This window comes from Cydia amplana, chromosome 2, assembly GCF_948474715.1.
Source record: "Cydia amplana chromosome 2, ilCydAmpl1.1, whole genome shotgun sequence".
Taxonomy (NCBI): domain Eukaryota; kingdom Metazoa; phylum Arthropoda; class Insecta; order Lepidoptera; family Tortricidae; genus Cydia; species Cydia amplana.
In genome coordinates this window covers 24156390-24167778 of record NC_086070.1, presented here as the reverse complement: position 1 = coordinate 24167778, position 11389 = coordinate 24156390, and the positions used below count along the sequence as shown (strand labels likewise).

Here is an 11389-nt window from a genome sequence, read left to right as displayed (position 1 = left end):
TACCTAACTACTAGTATATACTTTACATACTACACCTGTCTACCTAGTTCCTCTTTCGTGGCTCTCATCTAATTGACAAGATTACAGATGTGCAAGATGCAGAAAGTTTCCAAGATTTTGAAATGTTAGCAATTTTTTTTACAGGAAACAAATATATGAAGTTTTAGAAATTTGAACATGTGGATTTTCGGAATTTAGAAAGTTTTCGATGACATATCAGTAGACAAAAGCGTATTTTGGGCCCCCGCCACACTCGCGTCTTTTAAAACTTTTTTTTTCTCATTTGCCATTTTGGCACCCCCTTGCCATCCGGCGCCTAGAGCAGCCACTCCACTTGCTCTACCCTAGATCCGGGCCTGGCTGTCAAGCGGACCCCAGGCTCTAATGAGCCATGACAAAATGCCGGGATAACGCGAGGAAGAAGAAGATTCTGACTAGGAATATCCTGACAAACGACAGATGTACCTAAGTTTTAACGCTATCTCAAGACGACTTCTTTTACCAAAAACCTACCTACGTATCAAAAAAACACTACGACTAGAACCAATCTTCTAGAAACGTACTACTACTAATACTTACAACAAGAAAACATTGAAGAAAACGGGATCTCTCATTCAATAGGTCATCGTCTGCCTCATTTCTTACTGAACAATATTTACCTATGGTTGTCAGAGTGAATTGCACTGAAGATGGAGCTTTCGGACACCTGTCAGATGAAACCCCAAGTTCATCAAAGAAGATCGGTCCACTTTAAGGCGGAATGCAATCCGAAATAATGACCAAGTTACAATTAATACATGTCATTATCGGCGCTCACCCTTCTTCGCGCGCGCGTGGGGCGTATAAAACGTGCGCGCGCGCACCGATCGACACACAACCAGTCTTCGGCGGCGGCGGAGACGTGCAGCAACATGAAGTTCTTGGTGAGTTCAGTGAAGTGAAGTGACAGTGACGGTTAAGTGAAAAGTAAATTGAAAACGGCTACCTTCTATCGATCCCGAATTTTGCACCCACTCGTTGAAAAGGATCTGGATCGTACAGAAGTGACTGAAAAGGTCAAATTGGGATCCTGAAAGTTCAAATGCACTTTTGGGACTTTTGGCCGCAGAAGTGGCTAAGGGGCTGGTTTTTCAAATTGGCTAGCATTCGATCTTGTTCGCTAAAAAAATAAGTTGTGTTTAGCTCATTTTGAGCTCTTCGCCCGCTTAGTTACTTTATGCTCCCTTAACAATTCTCATTATTAGGAGTGACTCTCAAATTTTGAGATTTACACATAATTTTAATCAATTTGATTTGTATATAAAGTATATCTTATACCTTTAACCCTTTAGCGGGCAAGGCTCAAAAAAATCCTCAAATCAAGCCTCATCGCCAATCTATAGCACAAAAAAAATTGTACAAGAAAAAAATACAAAAAGACGATGTTATAGGGTGGTATTTTTTAAGACCCTTACCCTATAAAGGGTTAAACGAGAAATTCTTGTTTATTTATATTTTCGGGGGCGAAATATAGATCTAGCTAGCTAGCTAGGTCTTATCTCTGGGAAAACGCGAATTTTTGAGATTTTATATGTTTTCCAAGCGAAACTCGGTCTCCCAGATATTATTATTTATATCAAACCTCACGTATCATTTCCTATTTGTCGAGTGGGTGTATTATGAGAGTAATTTACTTTTCACTTTCAAAGTCTCAGACTGAGAGTAAATTATACCTCCATAACTTACGATTAAGTAAGTGAATCATAAGTAGCACTTATTCACTTTGAATATCCGTGTAATTAATTTAAGTAGCTTTATTGCAGAGCAGCTAATAAATATGTATATCAATTAACCTACTTTGAATTTGTTAGGTTTTCTATTTAATGTTTAATTAATTTATCATAATATTATGCACGATATTAACTTCAATTTATACATACATAGAAAGAGCAATATAAATTACAAGGATGAACTAAAATTACCAAGTTTTGACGATACATAACTACATAGATTATAGATTACTGAGTTATCTACAATAGTGTTTATATAAAAATTAAAAATAAACAAAAATAAAACCAAAATAAAATTACTTAATATAATATCTTTTTAAAAAAAAGGGAACCGCCTTCAAAAAACCAACCTACTGAAAAGTACAAAATAATTTTTATATGGCACCCCTTTACGTGTCCAGTCCCTATCCCACGGCGTAAAGCAAATTTTTGCCAAAAAGTAATTAATACCTAATAATAAGAAAATTAATAATCATCCGGGTAATTACTTAGTTTTTGAAGTCGGTGCCAAACCAAAATTTTTGAGAACCGATATTTTATACAACGAAGAACGCTGCACTTACTTGCACTTGGCACTTGGCACCGCCTTCAAAAACTAAGTAATTACCCGGGTGATTATTAATTTTCTTATTATTAGGTATTAATTACTTTTTGGCAAAAATTTGCTTTACGCCGTGGGATAGGGACTGGACACGTAAAGGGGTGCCATATAAAAATTATTTTGTACTTTTCAGTAGGTTGGTTTTTTGAAGGCGGTTCCCTTTTTTTTAAAAAGATATTATATTAAGTAATTTTATTTTGGTTTTATTTTTGTTTATTTTTAATTTTTTAATTATTTTTATTTATTTTATTTTATTTTTTACTTTTTAGTGATAGGTAGGTACTTCATTTATTTTAGGTTTTGGGCTAAAATACTAGTTTGTTAGGCTCTCTATTTAGTCTACTAATGTTGGTGATGGCCTAACTCGATGATAATCGCGACACAACATAATATGACGTTTTGGTGCTAAACGATTTGTATGTATATTGCTCCCACTCCCACTCCCATTCCCAGTCCCAGTCCGAGTCCGACTCCCACTCCCACTATTTTATCTAAATCGGTTTTAGCAACATAAATTTGTTGGTAGGTATACCGAATACCGATAGCATGGCCACCTACCGGGTCCAATTGGTTTTTCAAACCATCCATGTACTGTACACTAAAACCTTCTCCAGAATGTAACAAACACTTTTCTGAAAACCGCATCAAAATCGGTTCAGCCAAACGCGAGATAATCACGAACAAACATACATACACATACATACGTACATACATACGGGTCAAACTGAGAACGTCCTTTTTTTAAAGGCAGTTAGAAAAAAGTTCATCGACCCACCTAGTGGACCTCTGCAACATAGGCAAACGACGACAAGTCGGTTAACCAAAACAAAGTGTGCCTATGTTGCACCAAACCTAAGTTCCACTAGGTACAGCAAGGGTTTAGCATCAGCTCTATCTTGGGTACTGCTCTCCCAAGTGCTCATCAAGATGTGACAGATTACCAAAATAGCGTGGGCCTATGTTGCACCAAACCTGAGTTCCACTAGGTACAGCAAGGGTTCAGCATCAGCTCTATCTTGGGTACTGCTCTCCCAAGTGCTCATCAAGATGTGACGGATGGCCAAAATAGCGTTGGCCTATGTTGCACCAAACCTGAGTTCCACTAAGTACAGCCAGGGTTCAGCATCAGTTCTATCTTGGGTACTGCTCTCCCAAGTGCTCATCAAGATGTGACGGATGACCAAAATAGCGTGGGCCTATGTTGCACCAAACTTGAGTTCCACTAGGTACAGCCAGGGTGAACCCTGCCAGCCAGGGTGGTTTGGTGCATCAGCTCTATCTTGGGTACTGCTCTCCCAAGTGCTCATCAAGATGTGACGGATAGCCAAAATAGCGTTGGCCTATGTTGCACCAAACCTGAGTTCCACTAGGTACAGCCAGGGTTCAGCATCAGCTCTATCTTGGATACTGCTCTCCCAAGTGCTCATCAAGATGAGACGGATGACCAAACAGCGTGGGCCTATGTTGCACCAAACCTGAGTTCCACTAGGTACATCCCGAGTTCCACTAGGTACATCCATGGTTCAGCATCAGCCCTATCTTGGGTACTGCTCTCCCAAGTGCTCATCAAGATGTGACAGATTACCAAAATAGCGTGGGCCTATGTTGCACCAAACCTGAGTTCCACTAGGTACAGCAAGGGTTCAGCATCAGCTCTATCTTGGGTACTGCTCTCCCAAGTGCTCATCAAGATGTGACGGATGGCCAAAATAGCGTTGGCCTATGTTGCACCAAACCTGAGTTCCACTAAGTACAGCCAGGGTTCAGCATCAGTTCTATCTTGGGTACTGCTCTCCCAAGTGCTCATCAAGATGTGACGGATGACCAAAATAGCGTGGGCCTATGTTGCACCAAACTTGAGTTCCACTAGGTACAGCCAGGGTGAACCCTGCCAGCCAGGGTGGTTTGGTGCATCAGCTCTATCTTGGGTACTGCTCTCCCAAGTGCTCATCAAGATGTGACGGATAGCCAAAATAGCGTTGGCCTATGTTGCACCAAACCTGAGTTCCACTAGGTACAGCCAGGGTTCAGCATCAGCTCTATCTTGGATACTGCTCTCCCAAGTGCTCATCAAGATGAGACGGATGACCAAACAGCGTGGGCCTATGTTGCACCAAACCTGAGTTCCACTAGGTACATCCCGAGTTCCACTAGGTACATCCATGGTTCAGCATCAGCCCTATCTTGGGTACTGCTCTCCCAAGTGCTCATCAAGGCGTGTCGGATGACCAAAACAGCGTGAGCCTATGTTGCACCAAACCTGAGTTCCACTAGGTACAGCCAGGGTTCAGCATCAGCTCTATCTTGGATACCGCTCTCCCAAGTGCTCATCAAGATGAGACGGATGACCAAAACAGCGTGGGCCTATGTTGCACCAAACCTGAGTTCCACTAGGTACATCCCGAGTTCCACTAGGTACATCTAGGGTTCAGCATCAGCCCTATCTTGGGTACTGCTCTCCCAAGTGCTCATCAAGGCGTGTCGGATGACCAAAACAGCGTGAGCCTATGTTGCACCAAACCTGAGTTCCACTAGGTACAGCCAGGGTTCAGCATCAGCTCAGATCTATGTATACTAAAACCTTCTCCAGAATGTAAGAAACACTTTTCTGAAAACCGCATCAAAATCGGTTCAGCCAAACGCGAGATAATCGCGAACAAATATACATACATACATACATTCATACATACATACATACATACATACATACATACATACATACGGGTCAAACTGAGAACCTCCTTTTTTTTTGAAGGCGGTTAAAAATATATTATTATGCGATGTTAATTAAGTAACATTTACGAACCAACAAAAGTTACAAGTTCTATAACACCGAGTTTCTATGGTAGAAAAACATAGTCACCATACCCATAATATTTTTAACTCTTGAACCATTTGACATTCCTTTCTAGTTATTCGATTTCAAACCGTAATTCTTATAGTAGAGATGAGTTTTTGTTTTAAGTATGATGACAAGTATGGTGCTGCTACGGACTAAAGGCTTCGTCACACAGGCGCGTTTTTCGGGCGGCGCGTGAGCGGGGCGCGCCGCGTTTACATATAAAACACTCACGCCTTGCTCACGCGCCGCCCGGAAAACGCGCTTGTGTGAACGCGCCTTAAAGGGTTAAAAACAAAACTTACAACCGCAGAGCTTTGCACGAAACAGCATATTTATCAGGTTTTTTCGATATAAAGTTTCACATGTGAAGTTTTGAGACATTTCCCACTTTAAATATAAATAAATGTTAAACAGTGCATTTTTCAAGATATAAATTGTAACTCCACACAGACAAATGTTAAATGCAGATCAATAGCATTAACATTGTCGCTAAATGAAACTAAAAATGTTAAAAGATCTACCTCATATGTTCTGCACATTAAATTATGGTGGAAATGCTATTTACCATTTTTATACTATTTACCATTATATAATACACCCTTACTGCATATAGTTATTTCCGCCGGCGACCGTTCCGCTAGTCTCCTTGCGTTTCGCTACGTGCACAGTCAGACGCACCCACCGTTTCGGCTACAAATTAGACAAATTTCGGAGAGAGTCAATTGTAAATTCGGTAAACGTGCTATGTTACCAGCGTATTTAATACACATTTGTTAGTTATATTTAGAACTAGCGACCCGCCCGGCTTCGCACGGGTTAACAAATTATACACGAACCTTCCTCTTGAATCACTCTATCTATAAAAAAACCGCATCAAAATCCGTTGCGTAGTTTTAAAGATCTAAGCATACATAGGGACAGACAGCGGGAAGCGACTTTGTTTTATACTATGTAGTGATTGATTAGATTTTCTCAATTTAGCATGGGTATGGTGACCACCCTAAAATATACCCACACAAAAATCACATAAAGGCTGATCGTATGATAGAAAATGTAATCAAAATCGGCGTGGGCTGATGTAACCATACTTAAAAAGTTTCAAGCGGACTCTGGGATCCGATTTAGTAGCTGAGGATGTAACGAGAGTAGCGATCATTTCCCGAAAATCGAATTTTACTGGAAGCAATATTTCCATTCGCAAAATTTACCATTTTATTCTTTCTCACTAGTTTCCCTTCCCGGAAGTATTTTTAACCAATTCGCATATTTTCCTATTATAATTATATTTCAATAGCTTATTTTCCTGATACGTTTTCAAACCATTCGAATAGTTTGGATAACTTTTCTTATTATCTGTAATGTAGATCAATATTGTTCAATAAAATATGTTGGTTCTGGCACTGTTTTGGTCGCAGTTCACCTAACACACTCCTCCTCGCTTCGCTCGTCGTCGTACCTAACTAGGCCCTGTCAAATGACACTCTTTAGTGATTGTAAACAAATAAAATATAGCGGGAAATTATGCGAATGGTTAGAAATCCTGTTAGGGAAATAATCTATTGAATAATAAATATATAGGAAAATATGCGAATTGGTTAGAGATGCTATCGGGAAAGGAACTTATTGAGAAATTAAAAAGTGGTAAAATTTGCGAATGGCAGAAACCGCAACTAGGAAAAAACGATTTTCGGAAAATAGTAGCACCACTCGATGTAACAAGGATAAAGTCAAAGATTAGACTTCCTTAAGTTGGCTAAATAGTTTACATAATGGTACAGCATCTGTATTGCATTCGTGCCTATCACCTACTTACCTAACAACGACGATAAAATCAGCGCAGTTGAAATGTATCCGTACGAGTAGATGCTTATTTACGAAATAATCATAATATCATGTTTCCTCTGATTAAAGCATAGATTAGGTGTTAGAGTACTCATTATAGCGTGTATTCGCTTGATCACTTATCATCAGCCTTTCATTATCCATCCATATTTTTTTATTATCATAATCTTTTTTGAGATCAGTATCGCGGGCGACTGCCTTGCTTGCAAAAATGCGAAGTCCACATAATTATGATAAATTGGCGGAACATTTATACTGCCAATCAATTAAAACCGCTATCCATTACGTCTACATTAAGTGATAGTCAAACTAACTTATGAGCTGACTAAATATAGATCATAGGCGTAATACAGTTACGCAATTCATCCAACATGCTCGACGAGCCGATAACGAATAATTACCGATTACCGCGAATCAGCGACCGAACGATCTAATGACAGATAATTGTTCGATAATATTACGAGCAAAATAGATCATCGGAACAATGGTTATGTATGTTGATATTGCCTGAGACTGTTGATAATTGACAATACGACGTATAAGGAAAATATAACGTCGGGTTTACGTAAACCTCATTGTTTCTACTCGTAATGTTTCTTAAAAAATGTTGTACCTACACGATAATGTGTCATTTATAAAGGACGTGTAATAGACTATTTTGAAGCTGTAGATTAAATGATTAATACAAAATAAAAAGGGCAGTACCTAAATGTGTATAATACATTCGCTTTCTATGAGTGCTTATTATTTAATCTCAAATTGCTGGCTAAGTAGTTCCGCCAGTGTGTCTCATTACAAGTGCTTCAAATGATCGGTTACGTATATGCCTATCTCGTTGCTTTCTCTGCGTATAATAGCAATTAAACATTATAACAGCGGTTTACTTTAATAAAATGGGTTGTTTAGCAACATTATAGTAAAAATAAAACTGAGCTGTTTAGAACTTAATTTCAATGTTTCCTTCATATATTATGACGAGCAACACTTAACTAGAAGTAGAAATAAATCGAAGTAAATCGAATCCACTGTGCTTAAGAACACGCAAAGTAACATTACAATAAGTACAGTATTTAAATACTGTATTGCATTGTCGAAATTACTTCACCTGCCTTGAATGAGAAATAGAAATAGTTTATTTGGTGTTGAATACAAGCTTAAACTATAATACAAATATCTTATTCTAATACAAAACTATGACCAACTATGACTATCGTCCTTAGCCATGGCGCTGGTTTTCAGGGCAATTGTATTATGCAAAGCAACCTTGTTTTAATTAAGGACACTCAGATTTCTTTCCGAGCTCTAATACCTGGTTTAATTGCATCGATTATTCTGGTCATTTGGGGATTATGCGTTCATGTAATCGAGAGATCTGCAGGATAGGCTTTTTATAGACAAACACATCCTGTGTAATTATATTTTCAATCAGAACGGAACGGTTATCTTTGTATTAGATTTAATAGGCCATTGTTTGTTCGAAACTGGGCTAATGCCTGATTGTCTAAAGCAGCGGTCGGCAACCTTTTAGCAGCCAAGGGCCACATAGTAGTTAACGAAGTTGACGTGGGCCGTACTTTGTTAATATTTATGACTTTATCAGACATTGTCGTTTGTCAATATTACATACAAAATAGCCAGAGAGGCTCGCGGGCCGCAAGTGACAGGTTCACGGGCCGCATACGGCCCGCGGGCCGCGGGTTGCCGACCGCTGGTCTAAAGTCTCTTTTTGAACACGCGCCGCCACTTTATATGTAGAACCAGATTTATTCACCGATTACTTCGAAAGTAAAAGTAAATTTTCCACGATGAGGAGAATATGTGGTTTCCAACCTGTTTTCATATCGTATCCGATCGTTACGTAATGGTGTTCAAGTCTTACAAGTGCAGATTAGTCGGATAATTTTCCCGGGTGAGAGTGGTGAGACGTGTTTTCGTTGTCATAACTCGTAACACTATACGTAATGCAAACTATCTGACTACATTGGATAGCAAAAGTATTTAATCTTTTAAAAAGGAACAAGAAACTACTTTAATCGCTAATTAAATCAAAGTATTTCTTATATTTTTATCAATTAATAGTGCTTGAATGTTTATATTAATCATACATAATCACACAGTAAAAAATACAAGTAAAGGTTAGTCTCTGTATGATATTAACATGGACATAGGGGGAAGTTACGCATAAATAATACATTACATTACACAACGACAGTAAATCTAACAATAGCTCTCATAGTTACAGCTTTTTAGCGTCACCTACGGCTAATTACTACACGAGAAACAAGTGAAGATAAACAATTCAAATTCCACGCTCCACTTTGACGCGTTTAACTTACCACTTCCTCGGTTTCCTCTTTTCACTTACGATTACGACATACTTAACGACATGTTCACATTTTAATGTCTTCGTTTTGTCCACAGGTTGTTTTAGTAGCCTCATTGGCCGTGGTGGCCTTTGCCAGCGAGGAGAAAGGCGCACAGAAACAGGCGGCAGCCGAAGACAAGAAGCAGGAGAAGCGAGGAATCTACGACATCGGCCATTATGGCGGCGGCGAGGAGCACAGCTTCGGCGGCCAACAGAGCCATGACTTCGGCGGACACGACTTCGGCGGTCACGAGTCCCATGGCCTGAGCCAAGGACACGGCGGCGACTTCGGCGGCTCCCACGGCTCGTGGAAGCCCATCCAGACCCATCACGGACACGAGCATCACGAGCACGTCAAGCACGTCGAGGTTATCAAGAAGGTCCCCGTGCCCTACACCGTCGAGAAACACGTGCCCTACACCGTTGAGAAGAAAGTGCCCTATGAAGTCAAGGTGCACGTGCCCCAGCCCTACACCGTCGAGAAGAAAGTCCCGGTCAACGTCAAGGAGTACGTCAAGTACCCCGTTTACGTCCCCGAGCCCTACACCGTCGAGAAGAAGGTGCCTTATGAAGTCAAGGTCCCCGTCGACAAGCCCTACGAAGTCAAAGTGAAGGTCCCCACCCCATACACCGTCGAGAAGAAGGTGCCCTATGAAGTCAAGGTCCCCGTGCCCCAGCCCTACACCGTGGAGAAGAAGGTCCCCTACCCGGTGAAGTACGAAGTGAAAGTTCCCCAGCCCTACGAAGTCATCAAGAAGGTTCCCTATGAAGTGAAGGTCCCAGTCGACAAGCCCTACAACGTGTACGTGGAGAAGCCCTACCCCGTGACCGTCGAGAAGCCCTACCCTGTGACCGTGCACAAGCCCGTGCCGTACGAGGTCAAGGTCCCCGTCGACAGGCCCTACAAGGTCGAGGTCGAGAAGCCTTACCCCGTGCACGTGAAGGTCCCGGTGCCCAAGCCCTACGACGTGTATAAGAAGGTGCCCTACACGGTCGAGAGGAAAGTGCCTTATGAAGTGAAGGTGCCCATCGACAAGCCGTACCCCGTGTACAAGGAGGTGCAAGTGCCGCTCGTCAAGGAGGTGCCGTACCCCGTGAAGGTGCACGTGCCCGTGTACTTCAAGAAGGAGGTGGAGCATCATCATCATCAGCACCACGAGCACCAAGCGCCCCAGCACTACGAGAGCCACGGGTGGAACTGAGCAGGAGTACTACGTTAGGTCTCACACCAGTACCTTATTAGGCTAAGTTCGAAATGTGATCAATTAGTATTTGTAGTGTATATATGTTTGCAAAATTGCAATGGTGCTCGCTCGGCAAGGTTGTGATGGCCCGGGCGACCGGGTCTGGCGGCTGCAAGGCTACCATGGACATCGAAATTCGAATCTTCTATCTGCGTCTCTATCTCGCAAATAAAAGAGAAATAGAGATGCACATAGATCTTTGCATTTCGATGTTCGCGGCAGCCCTTCTGAAATGAAGGCTAACTTTCCGCATAGAATTGTCTACAATTCGCGGTACCCAGTTGTATTATAGTGATCTGTTATTACTTGTTTAGCTTTTTGTATGCTTTTGTTATGTATGTAAAATAATCAAAGTACTTTGTACTTTGAACTGAGGCTGATTTATTAAAAAAGTGAAAATTTTAAATGACGTTTTATTCATTGGTCGATAAGTGGTGTGGGTAACTGAATTGTGTTCCTAAATGTCGGAACTACCAAAATACTTTCAGAATTATAAAAGAAACATATTACTATACTGTTTAAGAAAGCCGATCATTGCTGGGTAAAAGATGAAGATATACAAAAAGAGGGACCAACATGAAACAAATAAATTATGTAATCATGATTGTTGGTTCCGATGTGTGCTGGTAGATAATGAATCTCAGTCCCTCCCTAGACCGATTTCATTAGAATTCAAAAACTATCCGAGATAAACAAATGATGATAATTTGTGTCAAATGCATTCCG

The 11389-nt window shown here is 40.7% G+C and overlaps 1 protein-coding gene across 1 annotated transcript; it reads left to right on the top strand.

The window, feature by feature from the left end:
* The first annotated feature begins 782 nt into the window (after nt 1-782).
* LOC134660839 (BCL-6 corepressor-like protein 1) lies at nt 783-11062 on the top strand. Its single transcript, XM_063516685.1, has 2 exons — nt 783-923; nt 9476-11062. Exons 1-2 carry the CDS (start codon nt 798-800, stop codon nt 10619-10621), a joined length of 1272 nt encoding a protein of 423 aa, XP_063372755.1. The 5' UTR covers nt 783-797; the 3' UTR covers nt 10622-11062.
* The last annotated feature ends 327 nt before the right edge of the window (nt 11063-11389 follow it).

Coding starts and splice junctions, on each gene's coding strand:
- LOC134660839 (XM_063516685.1), top strand. CDS start 798: ATGTCATTATCGGCGCTCACCCTTCTTCGCGCGCGCGTGGGGCGTATA. Junction 924..9,475: donor GCAGCAACATGAAGTTCTTG/GTGAGTTCAGTG, acceptor TTTTGTCCACAG/GTTGTTTTAGTAGCCTCATT.